Below are 24,260 nucleotides of genomic sequence, written 5' to 3' on the forward strand. Positions count from 1 at the left end.
AAACACTACAAATCTGAACGAACAGTTAAACTTTAACATAATTTGTCTAAATCAATATTGTAAACATATACATGTATGAACATCTACACATCCATTCACAATATTTCAATTTTACTTTTTTTCTTTCTGTTTCAAGCACGGACGTCAATCTATATAGGACAGAGGGGGACATATCTCACCAATACTTTTGTCTCCCTTCCCAATTTATTTTTATTTTATACCATACTACAAAAATCAAAGTAAAAACGAGTGTTGTACACAACAAGACACCATTAACTCGACCCCCATTATTTATACCGTATACAGATCGACCCCAATGCTTTCAAGAATCCGTGGTTTGAAAATGACCCAATGCTAATGCGATTCTAATAGAAAGTATGAATTGGATACCGATATTTTAGCCTACATCTTTCGATTTAAACTACCTATTTTTTACATAAGGTTTTCGTCTATTTGATTTTTAAAATACGAGGCACCATTGCGGGTGTGGTAGAACCGACGATGGGCATGAAAAAGCCACCCCTTAGTACACACAAGACGGAAAGAGCAACATGAAAAAACAGCTACCATTACATACACAGTATAATACAAATTATCTTAAATAGGATACTTATTGTTTACGAACCACTCATTATGTTTTATTAAGTCAAATAGACTGTACTGTACATTAATTATATTATGATAAGACAAACTTCTTAAGTTTGTCTTATCATAATATATCATTTGTAACAAAGATTAAAAGGCTACATAGAAAAACGTGATTTATTGAAATAAATATAGGCTTATAATTATAGTTGTCAAATGTCATATGCATTCAACTTAATGTAAAATATTTAGTCCAATAAACGATTGATATTTTCCACTGACGTTATAAATAGCATGATCAAATTTATAGAATTGAATTGGATGAAGTGAAGTTACAACAATTTTTGAACCTGTTCCTGACATCACCTTCGTGCTGAATCACGAAAACGAGTTTACTTCGAACCGACGTAACTGTGATGTCAATGATCAAGCACCAAAACTTGCCTAGGTTAGAGTTCGAAAATATTTAATCGGAACACGTTATAAGCATAAAATCAAAGCAATATGTGGCTTTATCTCTATTTTGAGGAATGAAATTTTAATTTAAAAGGTATTTTAGTAGCCAAAGAAAAAATAACTTTTAATAACTCGTACAAAATAATAATAATAATAATAAATAACTATTTGCTAAAAAGTAATTTCTCTCGAGCCTAGATGTAGCATATAAACCCAGTCTTTACTCCCACGTGTCTTCTGCCTCTTCGCGGACCGCTTTAGCTATTATTATTATTATTTTTTTTTTTTTTTATTTTGAACAAATGAAATACGTAGAACGTTTCTTTATTAATAAAAAGCAGTCTTAAAGATTTTACTTTCTGTTAGTAAAAACAACATTAATTTTATAGGGATAGAAACTACTACGGGGCCCTTAAGTTTCCTCCGGGCTCGGAAAAAATCCCCCATCTTTTCCCTCTCGACGTCACTGTATAGAACAATGGCCAAAGTGTGGCTCTTCTAGACCCTTACTGCAGCTCCTGTATACTTAAACAAACTTTTTTATAAACTTGGTACATACTTCACATACTGTATGTAATATTTTTTGTTGTTTGCTGACTATTAAATTGTGATAAAAACACAGATTGTAAGAGTAACTCGCAACTTGAATAGGAAACTGAAAGCTAAGGGTACACGTTCGTAAGAACCGAATTTTAAGCAGTTAGTGTCCCAACCACAAACACAGAAACTTTCTACCAATAAGTAATGAAAGAGAAACATTGATATGTATTTAGATAAAAAGAAAATAAATTAGGTTATAATAATTTTATTTTCTCAAAATTTTTTGATAACCTTTCTTACAAACCTACCCAAACGTACGCATTCTTAACCTAACATAACAGTAATAACCAGGGACTGATTTAAGACGGGATGCAGCTGTCCCTGCACCTCCCTAATGAAAGATTTCCCGAGTAAACCGGGTAGACCTCAGGTTGCAAAAAATTTTGTAAGGCATATTGTTTCCTTTCTACACCACCTCTAAAGATTTCAGGATTTGCTACTGGTGATAATTATAGTATTTTAAGTGTACATATAAAGTTTGCCCGTCCCTAATATACAAAATCATTTGTATGTTCTAAAATTGCACTTATTAAACCATTAAAACAAAACAAGAATGATACTTTATATAGCGTATTCTGCTCTCATTACAATACAGTAAAACTAATAAAAAGTTTAGAAATATATATAATTTGAACATTTTTTCCTTACTATGAATTATTAGATTTGAATCTGTAATGGACATATTATATAGTCCATTTCGGCGCTCTCGTAGTGAGGGAAGAGTTTAATATTTATATATACCTGTATATGTATATATAGTGTTATATGTAATCACATAACATATTATTACATACGTTTCAAAACACAGAAAATATTAACAAAATAATATTAAAATTCATTAAATTTAATATTTAATGTAAATTAAACATTCCGAAATGATTCTGTGCATTTTCTCTCGCGTGAATATTTTATTTATTTATGAATTGTAAATTAAACTATATCTAGAGCTTAAATATTAATCTACAAAAGTTCAATTACACAATAAAAGAAAATTTTAACAAAACGATATTTGTTGATTAAATACTTCATTGGTAACTTTTAAAAAACACCATCACTTATATTTTACCCTGTTGTGTCAATAATTACATTTTTCATAAGCCATTACAAAATTGAATTTTTGGGGGAATATTAGTGGTATTATTATTCATGCATTACTTGAAATTAGAGTGAAAATTTGTTATTTTTTGGCAAAATTCTTTGTAAAACAAAAATAAATCAGTTTTGTAATAATACAAATATCATAATATAGTAGTTAAAAAATAACTAATTATAGTTTACCATTTCTCACATTTGCTGGTTTAATAATCTTTTCGTTAACTAATAGTAATTTCTATTACTTAAACAATCAAAATTTGGGTTAATGTTACCTATGGTTCCAAAATGGCGGCTCGTCTCTGATTCTAGAAAATAGAAGAAAGGAAACAGTGGGGACGCACGTTCTAACCTAACCTAACAAATTCTAATAATTTTGTTGGTAATAATTATGGTAATTTATTAGAATAGGTTAGGTTAGGTTAGGTTAGAACGTGCGTCCTCACTGTTTTCTTTCTTCTGTTTCCTTGAATCAGAGACGAGCCGCCATTTTGGAACCATAGATAACACTAACCGTTATAAAATATAATTAACAACGACAAAAAGAAATTTATGTTTTCAATTACCTCTGAGTTTAACTTTGCACGTTTTCGTTAAACTTTAAAAAGTAATTGCCTTGTTTGCTCTATCCAAAAGTAACTTTACTTATGCAAAAGGAGTTTATTACGCATATCAATAAATATTCTAATTCAGATTTTGTTCATATACAAAATTGTTTTGAATTAAATACAAATATTTGAAACTGTAATAAGTTTAAGACCTTTGTTTTATTAAATAAAATGAAAATATGAAACTAGAGTTTCTATTCTTTAATCGTTATTTCCTGGAGATTTTCTAATTCCACCGATCTTCCTCCCATTAACGGCTACGATTTTAATAAAAATCGTATTAAAATCATAGTCATAAATATAGTTATTTCTCATTACTTCAAGTAACCGTTTTTCTAGTTTACTCAGGAACTAATTTATAATTTATAAACTCAGAATCATTCATTGTCCTTTTTTTGAGTGACAGATACGCCAAAAATTTCTCTTTCGCTCGCTCGTGTTTATTTACCATTTTCATATAAACATTATATTCATTTTCATATGCTTCAACGTCAAAAGATTGGCCGAGTGCCACGTAAAAAGTTCTTTTCATTGTTTCATTGACTTTTTAGGCATGAAATATCAATTTATATGGTCGGTATTAGTATTGTCTATAATGTATAAGTTTGATTCATGATGGGATCAATCAGCTTGAAACGATGATCTGAACGATTCCTGTAAAGTACTTTAGATCCTTCTTAGAAGGAAACATATCTTATCGAGTGGTCATCCGTCAGACAAATCGTGAAAAATCCATATTATCAGATCCCAATGAATCTGGTCATTCGTGATTTTTCGGGGCAAATTCCTATCCCGGTTATTCGAGACTTTCCAGTCAGATACTACTATTGTTCCTCATATTGTACCACTGCAAGTAAAGATCATAATGAGAAAAAATGAGATTAATCATACATTTCTCTGTATACTGGTGCATTGCAAAAAGCGAAGCATGAAAACGAAGAATCTGTCGTACAAATAAAATTCAATGAATTTTAAATTTATCAAAACACTACATTTATGAAATTTATTAGCAAAAAGAACAAAAGTTTCTTATTAAAGCATCATAAATTGATACTGTTTTTACCATATAAAATTCTGCACGTGTTTATAAATATCTTTAGTCAGTTAACGTTACCTATGGTTCCAAAATAGTGGCTCGTCTCTGATTCCAGCAAACAGAAGAAAGGAAACAGTGGGGACTCACGTTCTAACCTAACCTATTCTAATAAATTACCATAATTATTACCAACAAAATTATTAGAATAGGTTAGGTTCTATATTTTTATTCAAATGATATTAATGACGACTTATGAAAAATAAGCATTACAGTAGTTTTAAAACTATACTGTCATTTTACCAAATTTTCTAAGGAAAGGAACGGATTTCAATAGAAACTTTAATTGTAACACTTGTAAACGTTTTCGTGTTTGATCTTTCTCAAGCTTCTTCAAGCATATATAGTGTGTATTTAGAATAAAATAGTCATTTTACCAGAAATTGCAGTTTTTTTTTCCTGTTTTTTTCGATCAGATATGATATTAATGAAAGCATTATAATGTTGAAGAATGCAGTAAAAACTTAATTTATATTTGGAAAAATAAATATAAAATATATTTATTGGAAAAAAAGGATATCATTAAGACATGAGTCAGAGGGTAAAGGATTTATTACAAAACTGATTCATCGACTTGAAAAAGAGTAACAAGCCGACACTATATTCCAACTGCTTTAATAGTTATTGCAGATTCGCATCTGAAAAGGGTTGAATGAGTCTCAAAATATGGCAAAAGCAGCACTGAAGAAGGAAAATCTAAATCCAAGCAGAGGAATGTAAGTGATAAGAAAGTTAAGCATTATACCAAGCTATAGAGCTCCTTTTAACAATTAAAAATGTGAGTTAATAAAAATATAAAAGTAACAAAAAACACTTTTTTTGAGATCTCAAATACTTTTTTAATATATACGTCTACAATACTTTATTGTCACAGCAAAAAGTTATTATAACATTATTAATAAAAGTATTAGCAACGTATGCTTTAAAATCACAATTTTACAGAAATTATTACTTTAAATAAATTTTATTAATTAATTTAGCATATTAAAGGTTGTTTTAAATTAAATTTGAAATTGAAGATTATTTGTTTGGAAAAAATAAATTCTATGATGATATTTGAAAATTTGCATTGGTAGTAACGTTGTACTTGAACCCGCGCTAGATCCACGTAGCAAGATGCAATAACACTTAAGTCGAGGTCCTATTTTATTTCTTTCATTATATAATAGATTTAATTTAAAAAATTTCAAACGTTAAATCCAGTATGAAAATTTTCTGTTGTATAAAACGGTTGTAACGGTTGAACGAAACGGTTGTATAAAATAATTATTTGAATAAAAGGTGTCCAAAAGTTATCGATGTCAATTTTCAAAAATATTTGTTCTTATTAAAAGAAATTCAAAATGATTATCCATTTTACGACTGTAAATCAGATCCGGCACTCTTAAATCTTGTTAAGAATTTGCTGGGAATCAGAGACGAGCCGCCATTTTGGAACCATAGGTAACATTAACCGATTAAATAAACTCGTTACGCTGTTATAACCATGATACATTTTATTAAGGAATATGCTTTACAGTACTTTCTTCTAAATGTTTCGACACATATCTAGACTTCATCACTTACCGTAAATATCTATAAAATTTCAATCAATTTAATAATACTTCGTATAATATATAATTTTTCTTCTGGATATATATGTATTTTCATACGCTAAATCATTTAGTTACGAAAATTATTTATTTATTTATTTTATTCTAAAGTTAGACAATTTTATAGAAATTTGAAATATGGTTTTGTTTAAAAGTTTATTAGTTTTAAAACAATTTATAGCTTTAAAAATCGTTACTCTTGTTTATGTTACGCATAAAAAGAGAGAAAACTGCGCTTTCACAGACAAAAAAATTTATTTTATTTACGCTTTCAAACGATTTCTTGCTCTCAAAAATATTAGATAAAATAAATTTTTGTTACCGAAAATAGTTTTTGTATGTTTTTTTTATGCTAAAAATATGTAAATACCGGAGTTATTTTATCATCTCGAAATAAACTGTAAACAGATTTTACAATCACCCACTTCAGTTTTGTACACAAAGAAATACTTATTTGGTAATGTAATTTACATGACTCACGGCGGTAATTCACAAATAACAGACAAAATATTTTCAACTTTTGTAGATTTAAAGACAAAATCGTATTCATATTATAAAATAAATTTAGGCTTACGGGATCTTATATCTATCTGATAATATTTATAACATTACATATCATTTTGGCTTTTATAAACCTAGACTTATAAACACTTTTCTGTATTCTTTAATCTGATTATCCGATTAAAAAATATAAAAGTGGTTATTCTGTTTGTAACTTTAAGGATTATAATTTCTTATCATAAATACAACCATATAATGGACTATAAAAGAATTATATAATCGAACTATCTTAAATTATCTATATTGCGATAAGATTTATAAATAGAACTAAGAGATGATAACCCGACATTTGAGTTCATTGGTATTACAAAGCTAAAGAAGATTCTTCACCTTAAACAATTAAGTTGAAATATATCTAATAGTTAACAGTTTCAGTGATCAATCTCGTTATTAAAAAAAGGTTTCTCTATTTTTAAACTATATGATATATGTGAATGATTCCATAATAAAAATATGGTTTGATTAATTTTTATTTTATTGCTCTATTGAAACTTCTTAATGAATATTTTATAAAGAAATAATTAAACGATATAAAATTATACTTTTTAATAATAAAAAAAATTGTCTAATAGTAATAAATGTATTTCTTTTTCTGTTTTTTTACCATTATATATTAAAACTTTTACAATTCCAAATTATTTACATTCCGAAAAAACTGTTCAGTTCTTTTTAAATTTATAATTATTCTTTAGAAATAATAATAAATAGTTTAAAAATCAATTAATTACTGTCATTACATTGATCTTAGATGAACTCTTGAATATTTTAATTTCATAGAAAGTTCAGTAATGCATTAGAATTATGAAACTGTTGAATCCCATTTATTTTTCATAAATATAATACACTTTAATTGTCTTTAGGTAATAAATATATAAAAGAGGGATCAATTGTTTAACTATGATCAAATATATTAATCATACCATTATTTTTTGATAGGAGTTCTTACGTCAGAATTTCTGGACGATTTAATTTTTTCTACAAAATATTCTCTAATTTAAATTTACTTTTATACGTCTAAATTGATCAAAAAAGCATAAAATTTATTCATTCAAGAAATTTAACTGATGATATTAATTATTCATCAATGGTAATCGTTATGCAAAAAACCAGACTAGCAAGATAATATATAATACAAGTTAACATGTTTTTGACATTAGATAGAATGATTTTAACTAGAATCTAAAAACACTAAGCTTCTCGGAGATCTAAAATTATTTTATTACTAATATAAAATATTAAAGAATTTATTATCCCCCTAACAGTAGGCCTATAGCAGTTAAAATTTACTATAATATAACATTTTAAATGTTTTACTATCTAGATTATCTTTTAAAATAGCTATTTTAAATATTCAAACTTCAAAATTTACGATATATAAAAAAGGATTAAAATATTTAAATCAATTGTTTACTACAATCAATCTAAACAAGAAGAAAGGTAATTTTAAGTAATTACATTTTATGTAATCAAACTATAAATATACTTACTATTAAAATATATTTCTAATCAAAAAAACGTTAAAAAAACATTTTCGAAAGTTTTCAAACATTTCCTGTTGTTATGATCAGAGTTAGAAGGGCAAAACGTACAACTGCTATATGTTTCCTTTCGATGGTATCTAAGCAACGGTGTGAGGTATAAAATGAGGGAGATGGGAGGAACGTCTATATATGACGAAACTACCAAAGAGTCATAAGAGTCACGTCATTCGAGGACGAAAAATCGATTTTGACTGTACCAATGGTCAGAGAGAAAGACAGAAAACAACCGGAACAAATTCAAACGATTTTTTCCTAATAGTCAGTGAAACGATGACTGTTTTCAACAATAAATAAATAAAATAATTTACAAATATTATAATCATAAAGCTATTTTATCTCGTCTATTGCTTAATCGTCATATTTACGCTGGAAAATTAGAGTATTTTGTATATATATAAATATACACTTTTAAAATTAACAGATTAAAATTTATATAGCATATAGAGTCAATAAGATAAAAATATATATATATATATATATATTTTTTTTTCATCATATCGAAATTTGAGAATTATTATTAATCATAAATGCATAGTTTATGCCACCTAAACTGAATAAACTTCCGTCATTAATCTAGCTAGAAGAGGAGATGTTGTTCGATTTATAAAAGAAAAAATTCAAAACATGGGAAAAATATAGTCGGACATTGTTCTGGCAAAAAGCCAACCTCCAGACTAAAGAAAATCGAAAAATAAACAAATAAAAAGTCTTTCCACCTCTTAATTGCGATTCTCTAACAGATAGTTCGATTTTCGATGAGTGAATAATTATATTTTTCGTTGAACTGATCAATTCCAAAAGCCATGATGAAATTAGTACATATTCAAATATGTTTTTGTTTTGTTTTTTTATTTTTTTAACTGACCAAAAAGACGACAGTCGCCATTAGGAGGGACATTCTGTCTAGTAAACAAAATTTATGAATCCTCCTCCCTCTAATTCCATTAAAACGTTTCCTCATTTTAATAAAATTAAATTATTCATTTTAACTGTTTAATAATTGCATATACAAAAACTTATTTTTTTTAACTGTGCTGTTATTTATAAATAATAGTAATAAATAAAATTGATAAAATTATTCATTCTATATAATATTTATTCTATTCATAAATTCAATTATATATGAAAAGAAAAAAGAAAAAAATTTAATACTCGACACATTTTTCTCAGCTTGAATATTTTTAAAGATAATAGAAAATTTTATAAACTTAAGTTTTTAGAACCTTTTATGAATTATATATTTTTCATAATATTAATCTTTAATTAAATATAATGTGTATACACCTATATATACATCATACACACAACTTCTTCTGTAAAGAAAATTGTTTTAAAATTACAATGGGCATTTATTATTTAATTTACTGTATATATATTAATTTCTTTTTAATAAATAAATTATACACATTTTTAGCTTGTTTTTCTATATAAAAAACAAGCTAATTCTGTATATGAACATTAATATAATAATTACTGTAATTAATTTATATAGATAAATTAATGCCAAGTAATTTTGTTAATTTATCATTAATAGACATATATTTCAAGTTCAGATATTAATAATGATTAAACGTTAGAAGTTAAATACTCAATATAAATAATTTAGGAATTTCTTTTAAATATTTTAAATAATTGCCCCTTAGGCTTAGCTTCATATCATAACACCGAGCCACGCCAGGAAGCCGAACTTGCGGGGTTTTAGCTTAAAATATCTCTTTTTCGATAGTATTTTATAAACATTTAAAATGATATTACTATTTAATTTTAAGGAAGAAAGAGAAAATCGTGCAAAGATTCACCTCTTACATTGATATGGTCTATAATGGTCTGCACGTCTAAATCTACTTTAGAATGATCACAAGAGGACGAAAAAAGTCTCTCTAAACGTTCACTAGATGGAGCGGCATTAGCACCCGCTAAACCGAAATCGACCAATCGGAGAAGGTTACACGAATCGTATGCGCCGATTATATTGTGACTAAATAAGTTTAAAACGATTTCATTCGATTTCGTAAATTGTCGTAATGAATAATTTTTTTTTGGTTTTATCGCTAATATCGTGCGGAATTTTGTTTTAATTCGTACAAGAATATAATGTCTGAAACAATCACGTGATAACCTTGAATCGCCTTTAAATCTTACGTTTTACTTTGAATCGCACGAATGAACCGAGTATAAAGAAATAAAAGAATGGTATATTTACTTCTGTTGCCCTGGCTAAGTGCCTTTCTAATAACAATCTTTCCTTGGAAGACTGCTTAATCATCATATGCAACTCCGAAATATCGTGATATATCGTTCCGTTCTGTTAACAAAAACAATATATATTTATGTACTATTTCGAAATATAATAATAATAAATAAAACAAAACAAAACAATTAATCTATATTTTCCTCTCTTATTTGTCAGACTTACCTTATATTTTTCTAATAAATTTTCTTTCTTCCATTTAACTTGATTTTCTCTTTGCTTTGCAAAAGTTGCCTTAATTTTTTCCAAAGTAATCTTCTTTTTACTCTAATAAATAAATAAATAAATTGTGTATTTTGTAATTAAAAATTAATTTTAAAGAAATAAATATATATTAATAGCAGAAAAAATACAGATATGGAAAGCCTTCAAATGTAATTTTATCAAATAATCATTCAATTTCATAAGCAAATAATGCCATTACTCAATAACTTGTATTGGATGTAAATGAATACAAGTTATATTGGCATATCATTTTCTACTTGAACAAATAATCTCTCTTCAATGACAAAAACAATATCTTTAAATTTATCTGCTGAAATTGCCGATTCATTTTATTTTGTTTCTTTTAATTGAGAAATTGCAGTAGACACGTTAATAACTCTTTTAAAAAGAAAATTCAAATCTCCATTGTAATTGCTAAATGCAATTCCTTTAAGTTATGAATATATACTTTGTTATATATATTTAAATTTAAAACATTTAGAAATATACACGTAATTCAAACCTTTGTATACACACATACATTATTACTGAATTGAAGAATCGTTGCATAGAAGAAATTATTATTATTATTATTATTTTTAATTTCATCCATAATAAACAATATGAACATTTTCAAATCGTAGTTTATTTCATTTACATCTTTATAAATTATATTTTTTAATAATTATTTTAAAAGTGGTTAATGGTTGGTTGTCTTATTTTATTCTGTTATTAATACGTTGATTACAACGTTATATTTAATGGAACATCAATATTATATCCTTACCGAATATATTATTTGTGATATATTTGAGAACGGCTTAATAGGTGAGACAATCGGCAAAGTTTAGGCAACAGTTGAAAACTTAAATTAAGATATATCGCACCTTTCAATCGATAATGAAAAGTAATATAGGGATAAAAATTGTACAGAAATTCTACAGATAAAAGAAAATTGGGAGATATAAATGTGATTGCTATACTAGACGAAATAATTTATAAGATCTTATTAATGCTTTGAGAAAATATTAAAAATTAATAGTATTTAATTACATTTTCGCTCACGATTACGATACAGATTTTGTTTTGCATATAATCAGAGAAATCCTGAATATCTTTAAACAGCGAGAATAATATTGCAGTATGAGATTTATTAATTAAAAACTCCGGAATCTTATCTATTATATATTCTTTTCCTTTGGTAATAAACACTGGCTATACAATGCAATCGTGTAATAATTTTATTTCAAAAATATTTATTCACATGATTAAATATTAAATTTTGATTATAGTAATAGTAATAGAAATAATAAAATATAGTATATTAGAAATAAAATCGAATCATTATAGCATTTATAAGGTTCTAGATCTATCGTTTTCAAACTCTATAACATGGCATGGCTTCTTTAATTTTTCACTAACTCTACGAATAAATTTAACATTTGTCATTCCTACTTTTCCAAAGTACACTTACTGTTTATAATCTAAAATAAAGCAGAGAAAAAGTTTTAAACTAAAATCATATAAAAGCTTCGTTTTTTAAATGATTTGAGTGATGAATCTTTCTTCTCTCTTCTTTTTCATATTTGAAGTAACGGTGATTTTATTTAATATTAAAAAAGAAAAAGATTTTTCTTGTGTCGCACTTAACTAAATAATAACGATAGAATTCGACGTAAACATTACGTATTGTATAATTAACGAACAACCGCTTATAAAATCCCTATCATTAAAACAATTTCAGTAACATATTACAAGTAAATTACATATACATTAATTAAATAATTTAAACTCGAAGTGAATTAGAATGTAAATTAACATAAAATATTTAATGCATGACTATTAGTTTAATATTAATTCTAATGTAATTAAACATATTAATCTTCCTACAATTATTTGAAGGTCAGTATTTGGTATCAAACAAGTTACAATCCATAATAATTCTTAACAAGGAAGTGATTTCTTAAACAATAGAAAACTTTTTTTAATAACCTTCGAGTTAACGTGTTATTACTAATTATAGTATTCATTCGTGTTTAATAAGAAATATAAGAACTCAAACCTCTTTTTCTTTCTGTAGAACGGTCATTTTATTTTGTAGTTTTTCTTTATTAGAAACTACTTCTCTTTTATAGAATTCTTTTTTGGGGCGCCTTTCCAATTCTACTTCCATTCTTGATGTTAACAGAATGGATCTTTCACATTTTCCATAAGTTTTCAGAAAAATGTCATTTTTTATTTGTCACATCTTCGAACATCTGCAAAACAAGAATGATAAATTTTTTTTTTTTTTTTTTGTATAAACGAGCTCTTATTTAAACTTAAATTCGATTTGTTTCATATAGAAATACATGCTATTTAGGCCTATTCTTACCTCTATCCCGGCCACTTAATAAACATTAATAAACCTGAAAGAAATCATATCTAAATTTAGTACATATTAACGTGGTTAAGTGTCATCATAATTGTATCTATTTGTTTTTTTTTTATTTTTAGAAAATATAAATAGCCAGAACACGTTATGTAAGTTCATTACTAATTTGTGTAATAAGTTTTGTTTTCCAAGAAAATTTTACAAGAATTAAATTTAATCTTCGCAAAAGAATTATTTCTTACTCATTTGAACTCCATTTAAAAACTAGTATAAATTAAATAACAAAGAAAGATATTAATCAGTAAATTTAAAACAATAAAAATTAATAAAAGAAATGCTTTTTTTAATGATTATAATCAGTTACACAAAACTATATTAGAAAAATGACTAGTATTAAAGCTAAAAAAAAAAATATATATATATATATACAGGTTATAAAAAATAAAAACTGTTCAGAGAAAAAAGCAATGATTAACGTCTAAACATCACATCAAAATCCGGGTTGATTAAAGTTAACATAAAAAACGGTCAGTAAGGTTCATGGCTAGATTCAGTTCATTATTAGGATTTGTTTTGTAAAATCATTAAAAATGTAACAACGTAATTTGTACTAAGCTATTTATATAAAATATTCATTTTTTTCTATAATTTCACCGCATATTCCGATATAATACTACAAATACGTGACTGTTTTCATTATATGACACGACAGTCAAACCCTTGAAATATTTTTTTTTCTTTTCTTTTCAGGTAGAGAACATTATCAGCGGAACAAAGATAAATATATTTCATTGAAAACTATTTATAACTTTGACACAGACTACTATACACATGGCAATAATTCAAGTGCTTAATGGGTTCGTGAGACAGTACCTTCTTTTTTTTTATCACCAGACTATATCATGCTCAAGCTATATCTATTGTCTCCAGATTTAAAAATCTGTCACTCGTTTTTTTAAAATTCATTTTACTGTACAAAGTAAAAAAAAATGTACTGTACTTATATTAAACATAAATAAATCGGATTTATATACGTAGAAACAAATATTTCTATAATTCTACATTAACTTCATTACCTGTAGGGCTAAAATAATATATTACATAACGGTAGTTATATTATAAATATAAGGTTCGACGATTTCGGGATACATTCCAATGATTTCACTTATTAGTTATGGATTAATTATTTTGTTATGGAAAAATCTATACTGTTGTTTATTAATACTTAATAAATATTTATTATTATTCTTCATTCGAATGCTTCTTAATTTCGTCAAGAAGAGCATAGTTTTTCTTGCTGTTGAATGAACTTAATGAATCATTAATAAGCCGTTGATTGAATATATAATTCATGTTAACATACATACAGTAGATCGGAACGAAAGAAGTTGTACGGAACCGCAACTGGAGAGCTGTCACCGCGTATAGGATGGTTGAATGACTTTCTAGGATGAACACAGACGTCAACGTCCTATATAACTGAATGAAATTTTCCTCGGTGTTTAATACGTTAAAAATATGAAACCTTGTATTAATAAGAGATATATTATATGACCACCATTCTATATTCAACAGAAAACGGTTAAAACTGTCGAATAACTACTACAATATTTTTCCATCATTAGCCATGCAGTTCATTATACGACGAATGAATTAAAAATATATATATTATAATAATATATGTATATGAATTATGCATATAGAAATAATTAACTGCTGGCAATCATCTGGATCATCTGAACTTTATCTGTCATATTTTTTGATTGACGATTTTTTTTCTAAAAGATTTTATTATTCTTTAATGCATTTTAATTAATAAATACAGCTTTTATATTAACTATTTATTAATTTTTTTAATCCATAACTTATCTGCAATATATCTAAATCTCTTGCATTTTAAATTTGAATATTATCATCCTAATCGTTACTACTATTATTTTAATAAATTAAATATCAGATATGTATGATATATTATTAATCTATTTAATTCCTAATTCATAAAAATAGTCTAAATATTTAAAGATTTTAAAAATAGTATGAGACAGGGAAAGCCATAACAATAATATATTGATGATGATATGAAGCATTATATAACTATGAATGTAACTGTAAACCAAAATCAATACATTATATATTATAAATTTTGAGTATTACAGAGGTATTCATCAATATAGAAATTCTTTATAGTAATAAAATACACAAAGAGGCTTTATCCATAATATTTAATATCAATTTTTTCATTAGTTTATTATTGTATTTTACATATTTATATTATCCTGAAAACTAATATATGGCAACAAAAGATTGAAATTTATGTACTAGTATTTAGATTTCTTTTTAAAAAAGAAATTATGTATCAGATATATAAATAAAATATATAAAATTTGCCATACTTTTACCTGTGTTAAATGTGTTCATGCCTGTGTTAAATGTTTCATATGTTGTATAGTTATCATGTATTATATACAGATAAGAGAAGTATATTATTTATGTCTATGTACAAAATAGTAGTAATAAAATACAATATTTTTTGTTTATTATGTACCAAAAATAAGATATATTTTGTACTGAGTCAATAACTTTCTAGTTCATAGATAAAATAATATATTTTTTTTCTTTAAACTTTTATAAAAATAACTAATATTCAAGGTCATACTTCCGGAAATACACCTGAAAAAATAAGGATTCAATTCATTTCCATTGGAACAGTACGTATGTTGTCATACGAAATACCAAAATATACCTTATGTATACAGTATATGTATGTATTGTATCGAAGTTGACATACCTGTTGAATCATACCTGACAGGTGTACACGCTTTGTATTTTAATCTCCATTTTATAACAAAAATACCATCTTCTTTCGTGAATTATAACTCTCCTTTCAAAAATCGCGATCTCATATTACTAGAGCACTTTACGTAACAAAAAAAAAACACTGTCTCTTTCGTCTCCTACCTGTTTTCACTGTAGGTCGCCATTACTATTATTAGTTTGCCTGTCCACCGCCAGGGAGAAGCACTTATAAGTATCTTATTTGAATTTGAATTATTTCGAAAGAATTTAAATACTAAAGTAAATAATACAACAATAAAAATTATTTTAGTGTTGCCAACTTTTGTGTATTTTTTTAAATATAAATTCGAATTCATTCGTTACTTAAATAATATATATATATTTAATCATTATATATTAATAGCGTTAATGAGATGCATTTATATAAGTGCAAGTATTAGTGGCATTTTATAATTACGTAAAACAAATGCTGAAAATACAATAATTTTTTTTTTAAAATAATAAAAATTCTTATTTAAACGCTTACCCATTTTCTTCTTTCGTGCTAAGTTTATAAAGATATCGAGTCAGCAATTGCGTCTCTTATGAATGACACACCTGAACAGGTAGATGTATACCTGTCGAGGTACCTGTCATCTACGAGGCGACATCTGTTGACAATATTTTTACAAAGACAAATTATCCGGTAGAAATTTCCTAGAAGTCCTTTCGGGCAGAGGCCAAAGATAAAACTTGTTAGAAAGAAAATTCTCACATATAATTGATATCGTGGGTTTAACATCGTCTATGTTTTGGACATGGGCATTATTAAAGCCTGTTTTCCAAGTAATAAAAAGTTAACCTTTGAAGTTTATCAACCTGTAAATCTATGTAACGATGTCAAAAATAAGTCTATACGCCTAAATTTCTGATAGTTGAGATGGGAGTGTTGGAAAAGTAAATTCAATCGCATACGCCTACGAAAGGACGAAGAAAAATAAAAATTAAAATAAATAAATAAAATTTGATGTCTAAGTTTCGGCGTTTTATAAATGAAAGCAGAGTTTAAGTGGAGCAAAAATTGATTTAAGTTTCTATTTATGTAGATATAAATCTTAAGTGACTATCATCCATAATAAAAGACGGAAAATTCACATCGATTAATCATAGAATTTAAAAATTTCAAACGGGGGAAGAAAAAAATAATTGATTAAATAAAATTATTACTCGAATAAATTAAATCGGGGACTGTCATGAATATTTTAGATACTTTTAAAATTTAATGTAGAGAATATTCTTTAAAAAACTTTCAACTAATCAATAGAACAGGTATTTGATGCACAAGTAATACTGGAAACTATTTAAAATAAAAAATAAATGGATAAAATTCAAAAAAAAAAAAAATTGGAAGTTTTTTTTTACTTTTAATTAAATACTTTACATACTTTGAATTTAAATAAATAGATAACTTTTATATAAAATGTATAAAATTCAATTGTATGACCTCATTATGCTTTTAAGTGTTAACAATGCACTACACACTTTGTTGTATAGTCTTTATCCTAACTTTCGTGCCTATTAAGAAAGCTATTTTTGACAAAATGCCACTTGCTAATTGCATTACGATATCCTACTTACAAGTTAATTGAGGAAAAATTATCATTACTAGACAATTGAGTTCAGTTTTAAAGTCAAAAATAACTTTTAAGAATGTTTGTAACGTAAATATTTAAAGATTTATATATAGAGAGAGTTAAATTATTAATCATTATGTCTTCCTCATACTTTCAAAAGAATAGTTTTGAATATGTTGATTTAATATTATATTTAATTTTTGTAAAATTAACTCTTCTTCTGATTAATTTAAATAAGAAAGTTTTTCATTCGATTTAAAAATAATAATAAACATTCTAGGAACAAATCTATACTTCATAGATAAAGAATATATATGTATAAATTTTAAATAAACGATAAATGTTAAAAATACAATACAAATTTTTTTCAAATTCAACATTTTATTGGCACTTAATTATATAATTCTGCATAAATAATTTATTTCTGGAAAACATTTTAATTATTTAAACGACTTTAAAAAAGTTTGAGTGTTTGTGTGTATATAATTTTCCTTAAAAGTAATAATGAATATGAAAAAATAATTTGAGAAAATTCTTCATTACAAATAATCAAACAACACTTATTCTATAATTTCATAATCAAAATTTCATTTTTTTTTATAACTCATCGGTTATTGCTCTCTAAAATTTGACAACTTGATATTTTGAATAACTGGAAGACATTTTTAATATTGAAATTTGTTATTATAACAAAGTTTAAAAATAAGTTAGTCAAATTAATGCAAAAACAAAAGGAATGTATTCGTAAAGTATATTTTTCGAGCAAATAAATATAACGTACTATAAACTTATATACAAACAATTAAAATTCGGATATCAAATTTTAAACATTTTCTTCTTGTATATACATATTCTTATCAACATTATTGAGATTAAAAAGATTATAATTGGATGGCACTTGAATATATATATATGGAACTATAATTTGTACATATATGTAATCTATTTTTAATAAGAGTTTAAGTGAATTCAGCTATGTACATTAATAGCTTTTAAATTTGTATAACAATTCTAAAACTATAATAATAGCATTATTGATCACATGAAGCTAATGCTTCACTGCTAAAATAGGGTACAGATTCTTGGTCCAAAAGAGAATAACATGCGGCACAGACATTGAATGGACGGTTTCTTGGTCCTCCGTGCACCACTTTTGAACGGCAATTATTGCAAAATATCTTTCCGCAATGGGAACAGTGAACCTATGTAAATAGAAAATAAATATTAGCATCTTTATGAAGTTTTTATTAATTATTATTTATATTAAACACTACAAAATTAACATTTCACTAACTGAAAAAAATAAAATAAAATTTCACTTTTTGTACTGTTTTCTCTTTATCCTCGTTCTCATTAAGACAATGCTAATATAATCAAATAAGGCAGGAAAAACACAATTATCAGAAAAACTCCTGTGTTTAGATCTTTAAATCAATTGCACATTTTTACTGCATTGACTTAGAGATATTTATTTCTCATAAGTCTACTGCATAAATAAGTTATGAGAAAACAAAGACTCATAAATAAAAATAAAGTAATTCAACAAAAAACTAATAAAATTAAAAAACAATATACTACTAAAGTAAAAATCTACAATATTCATACAATTGAAGCTGATTAATCTTTTTAGTAAGTATTAAAATATATTTTAATGTGGTAATATATAATAAATGAATGAGTTAGTAATGAAATTACAGAATTTGTCATAAATGTGTTGAATATTTCAATTTTTCATAGCATTCTGTTAATCTAATAGATATCAACTTTTTCGATACTGCACTGTCTTCTATTTTTGATTAATTTTTTCCGTGTTGCTTCTTTATATTTGTAATTGAATCAGTTCTTAGTCTTTTTTACACTGAACCATTTATCATTTTGTTCCATTTATCTTGTATGTTAATTTTATCCATAAATCCTTCACAATGTTTCAATTTCTGTTAATAAGTCTAATTCAATAATATCTCGGAATATATTATTTAATAACATTTCTATTTTAATAATTTGATTTCTTCCTGAGAGTTCTGTTCATTTGTTTGTATTTTGTTATTTCTAAGAAGAAATATATTTTTAACTTTTATAATTGAAAATGTTTATTTATTGTCTGACATGAATTCTCAAAGTACAAATTATTTTATTATATGCTCTTAATAAATACAGAACATTTACAAATTAAAAAATATTTCATAACTGGCATATTTTCAATCAAGCAAATTGTTCAATTCCACATATTCAATATTAATTATTCCACAAGCCTTTATATACTGTATTTATTCTAATGAACAGTATGCTTTTTTCAGCTTGCAACTGCACTGTTTAGTAGAAGATACTTACTATTAGAAGGTGTTTATTATTTCTATTCTTTGAAAATTATTATTCAAACAACAATTAACACTTGACCCAATACACATACTTGATTTTAACAAAGTAGGAGTGGCAAGACTAAATGAAAGTGCAATTTTTCAGTTTATAGTTTTATCAATAGTTTATAGTACAATACTCTTATCTTCCTACAACTAACAGCACACTTTTAGAGGACACTGTCCTTTCCATATTGCAACTGTGCAGTTAATCAAAATATATATAGTACTTGCTATTGAACAAAACAAAAAAATTGTGTGTATTTGAAATTCATTATTAGTAATTAAAAGCAAATGTAAGTAAATTAGTGTTTATTTAAACATGAATATTTACATATCTATAATACTGAATATATCCATACCTAAATATTGGCATATTTTAAGTTTTATACTGTCAATTAATTATCAGAATATAATCTGAAAAAAATCTAACATTATTTAACCAAGAGATCAAAGTAATTCCTTTAGTTTAAAATTTTATACAATTTTGAAACAAGCCAAATATATGGTTCAAAAATTAATTTAAAGAGAGACATCATAATAGAAATTATTTTAAAAACACTTTTCATTAGTTCTTTGTATATATTTAAAGTTTTTTAAATATATAAAAACAATTCCTATAAATAATTGTTTGAAAATTGAAAATTTACAAAGAAAGTGTCATAAAATTACTTTATTGTTAACATTAGATTATTAAGATTTTTTGTATAAATTTGATTTCAACTAATTTTATAATCATGCTAAATCCATCATCATCTGTATTTTGATAATTTGAATTAATCTAAGTCTTTCTAAATAAACTTCATTCATTCTTCAAATGATTCATAAAATTATTCATATAATGATCCTAACATTTATCTCTTAAGAGGAAAATTTCAATGCATTCCTGATACAAAACATCTTCCTTCAAATGATACAAAAACACAAAAAACCCCTAAACATTTTTATATTATTAGAGTGGAAATGCAATTATCCAAAGTAGTGGGACTAGGGATCTTTTGGATAAACAAATTTGCAAATAATCCAGAAACTCATTTGCTTTTGTGTGTTAGTTATATCAAACACCTGTGTATTTAAAGGTTAATGAACAATAAATACTGTAATGTATTGTATTGTATTTGAAAATAAATTAATTTACTCAAAATTTAATGTAATATTACCTACATACAGTCTATGGTCTAGTTTTGCAACACTACAATTGACAAATGCCATAGTGATTTCCAGTTATAAAGACTTTGATCTTTCTGTATTATATTATGTGGTATGTATCAGTACAATGTTCCATTTTTTTAAAAATCATTTCAGATAATTTGGCATTTTGGATAATTGAGTTTCCTGTGTTTTGAGATGTGTTTTTATCATTCTTACAAAAGTATTTTTGAAATTAAATAAACACAGACAAGCATGATAAACAATATAAAATTGTGTTAAATATTTTATAAAGGCAATAAGTGTATGCAAGCATGGTACAATTTCCAACTTCTATCAGGAAAATTCAACTATATTATTTCAAAATAATAAAATCATAACTATAAAAAGCAGAGCATGAAACACACAAATGTATCACATAAACTTAGCATATTTACTGCCTTACAGAAATATGTGAATGAATATGAATTCTTGTAACCTTCTTCCCAATGTGTAGCAATCAACTAAACAATTGCTCACATTTGATGGTGCAGCAGTTTGACTGTATCAAGAATTTTTCTTTGCATTTTTCTCCCAGTTGAGGACTGGAAAATTCATATATCTAATCAGATATTTACACAGAATTTGTCTTAAAATTCTGTTTCCATATAAGCATAATTTACATAATGCTGTGAATAGAATTTGTATTTATAACTAATACAACTATATGTAAATGAAGATTAAAATTCATATCATTCCATAGTTTCCATTTAATCTGCAAGTAAATTTAAATATTACTTCAATATTCATCCTAAGTTTTTATACCAATTATAAGCACAAATAACTAATTCATATAATAATAATAATATTGTTTTTGTCAATGTACAAAAGTATTAAAATAAATACTATGAAAAAATAATGATTACCTTTTCTTTGGAAGAGTGAAAAACCAATTTACAAGTTAAACAATTAGTGACATCATCTTCATGTTGCCATCTTACTTCATTATTTGATTGTCTAATATTTTCAAGTTCCACCTACATTTAGTTATAATATTAAACGTTAAAAATATTTCTAAACATCACATAATTTTTCAGAAAATCTATAAACAAAATAATATTATTATATATTATAGTATTTCTAAACACACAAAACTTATATTACATTATATTTTAATGCACCTAAAATTTCTAGAACACATCTTATTCAATTTGCTTCAATATTATAACAACTGCATTATTAAGAATAATGCTAAAACTTTTAAAATATCATTTGATTTATAAATTCAATATCTGATATAAGATTTTTGTATGGCATATTCATCAAACAAAACTCTTTCAAATACAAAATCAATTTCTACATCCAAAAGAAATGAGTATTACTAAAGCCAACCACTGCTGTATGCAATTGAGTTATATAATGGCTATAATAATAATAGTGCCAAACAATTTGACACTAGAGGAAGGCATTAGGTGCCATCTCATATTAAATTTAATAATGATAATTTTAATTAAATAATTTAGATTAAACTGAAAGAAAAGAATTGACCTGAAGTGAGTCCTGCTCTTAAAATTTGAAAGAATGATTTATTCAAATTGAATTTTAATTTCTCTGAAGAGAGACAAAAATGTCTAAAAGTACTCAGAAAATTTGTTTCATTGACTGAACTTATGAACCCTGACAAAGCAGTTTCAGGTGTTCTTATTAGTAAATTAAAGTTGAATTTTGTAAGTGAAGATATTAAAAGTGAATGAAAGTATTTGAATTTGTTTTATTCATCTTTTTTTGTTTCTTAGTAAAAACTTTCAAATTACTATCTGAAAAATAGAAATTGCAATGTATAATTAAACACATTATACATATATTAAGCTCAAAGATTGAAAATGCTCATTGAGCAGAAAAAAATCAACCACAATGTGTCAATCAACCACAACTGGATCTGAGAAGTCTGGCTTCTCAGATCCAGCAACAACAAAAATTTCGTGTTGTGGCACTTTCAAAAATGTGCACAATGCATTTTGACATATTCAATAAGACCAAAAGTGAAATTTGTGTCAATATTTTTTTAATAATCAATCAAAATACAATCTGACAATGTAAAAACACAACATCATGTTGTGGATGCTTATTAATGCAGCCACAATACAATGTGATAAATATATCTGTGCAAAAATAAGTAACTAATTTCTTTACTATTTAGAATAAAATCAAATTCTAATCTACATTGTGAATTATACTGAAAATAAATAGTTAGCCTCATTAATCTTGTGTGTAAGCCTAAATTTCTAACAAAGACTTCTATTTATTATTAATTTTTACTAATATTAATATAAAAATTTATTTGGAGTTGGTATCTTTGTGGAAATTGCAAATTTGTTTTCAATAATGACATCAATTGACAAAGTGACTTACAATAAATTTCTTATTTGACTTAAATCTATAACACCTTACAATCCTAGACACCTAAAAAAAGTATCATATATAGGTATCAGAGATTCATAAACAAAAAACAATTTACAGCAAATTATCTTATTAACTGTAAATTATAAAAGAAAAAGTTGTATAGATTATACTATGGTCCTTTCAATCATATAATGTTTTACATTATTATTCACTGATGAGTATTTTTCTAATAATAAACATTGTTCAGAATTATTCCTTTGGTGGAAATTATACATAAATTATTTATTAGAAATATTTGTACAAAAATAAGTAACAAATTTCTGGACAGATATTTTTATCACAATGCATTGTGGCTGCATTAATAAGCATCCACAATGTATTGTGGATGCTTATTAATGCCATGACACAAAATTCGTGTTGTGGCTGGATATGAGATGTCAGAACACATTGTGGTTAACTTTTTTTTTTCGCCAATGAGAATTATCAGTTTTTGAGGCTAACACACACACGCAGTGGCATTTTATATATTTATATTTATTTATTTATATATTTAGAAAATAGCTTTTTATACAGTACATATGTCATTTAGTGATAGCTATTTTATAGATAACAGATAATATTCAACGAGTGGTGTTTATATTTTACTGTTATTGGAAACTTTTAAAGTTTCATAAATCCTTCATAATAGAAAAAAGAAAAAAAGCAAAAACTCATTATAAAATAGAAATAAAAAATAATTTTATTTGTGATTTGGAATAAATTAATTTATTTTAAAACAATTATATAAAAATAAATCAATTTATTTCATGATTTGAGAATTAAATTATTAATCTATTCCTTACTATTTCTATACTTAAAATATACAAGATGAAGAATTAGATTTAATAAACTGTTTATAATTGAAAAATATTTTCAGTCATAAAGGGTGACAACTGTGTAAATAGAAAATGTAATGAGAATCAAACAACTAACTTCAAATAAATAGCTAACAATGAAGATATTTTTA

General features: G+C 25.4%; 2 protein-coding genes across 7 annotated transcripts in view; both read right to left on the minus strand.

Annotated features, from left to right (window-relative positions):
* The window catches only part of LOC136976638 (RIMS-binding protein 2-like), an 88,386-nt gene extending 71,991 nt beyond the window's left edge, over positions 1-16,395 (minus strand). For 2 of the 6 annotated variants that reach the window (XM_067271979.1, XM_067271983.1), the window contains exons 1-6: positions 16,280-16,393; positions 15,746-15,955; positions 12,958-12,991; positions 12,646-12,841; positions 10,545-10,646; positions 10,332-10,433 (exon numbers count right to left, since the gene is read on the minus strand). In XM_067271979.1, coding sequence (XP_067128080.1) covers positions 10,332-10,433; positions 10,545-10,646; positions 12,646-12,756 — 315 coding nt within the window. In that variant the 5' untranslated portion in view covers positions 12,757-12,841; positions 12,958-12,991; positions 15,746-15,955; positions 16,280-16,393. Of the gene's footprint in view, positions 1-9,934; positions 10,001-10,331; positions 10,434-10,544; positions 10,647-12,645; positions 12,842-12,957; positions 12,992-15,745; positions 15,956-16,279 lie in introns of those variants that run through there. The other 4 variants (XM_067271982.1, XM_067271980.1, XM_067271981.1 and 1 more) reach the window with 4 other exon arrangements.
* Positions 16,396-17,733: 1,338 nt separating this feature from the next.
* Positions 17,734-24,260, minus strand: part of LOC136976631 (rab GTPase-binding effector protein 1-like) — a 33,194-nt gene continuing 26,667 nt past the window's right edge. Inside the window, exons 16-17 of the mRNA XM_067271971.1 lie at positions 21,778-21,888; positions 17,734-18,568 (exon numbers count right to left, since the gene is read on the minus strand). Coding sequence (XP_067128072.1) covers positions 18,398-18,568; positions 21,778-21,888 — 282 coding nt within the window. The 3' untranslated portion in view covers positions 17,734-18,397. The remainder of the gene's footprint in view (positions 18,569-21,777; positions 21,889-24,260) is intronic.

Source organism: Centruroides vittatus, unplaced genomic scaffold (genome assembly GCF_030686945.1).
Source record: "Centruroides vittatus isolate TY-2023 unplaced genomic scaffold, ASM3068694v2 contig_417, whole genome shotgun sequence".
Lineage (NCBI taxonomy): Eukaryota > Metazoa > Arthropoda > Arachnida > Scorpiones > Buthidae > Centruroides > Centruroides vittatus.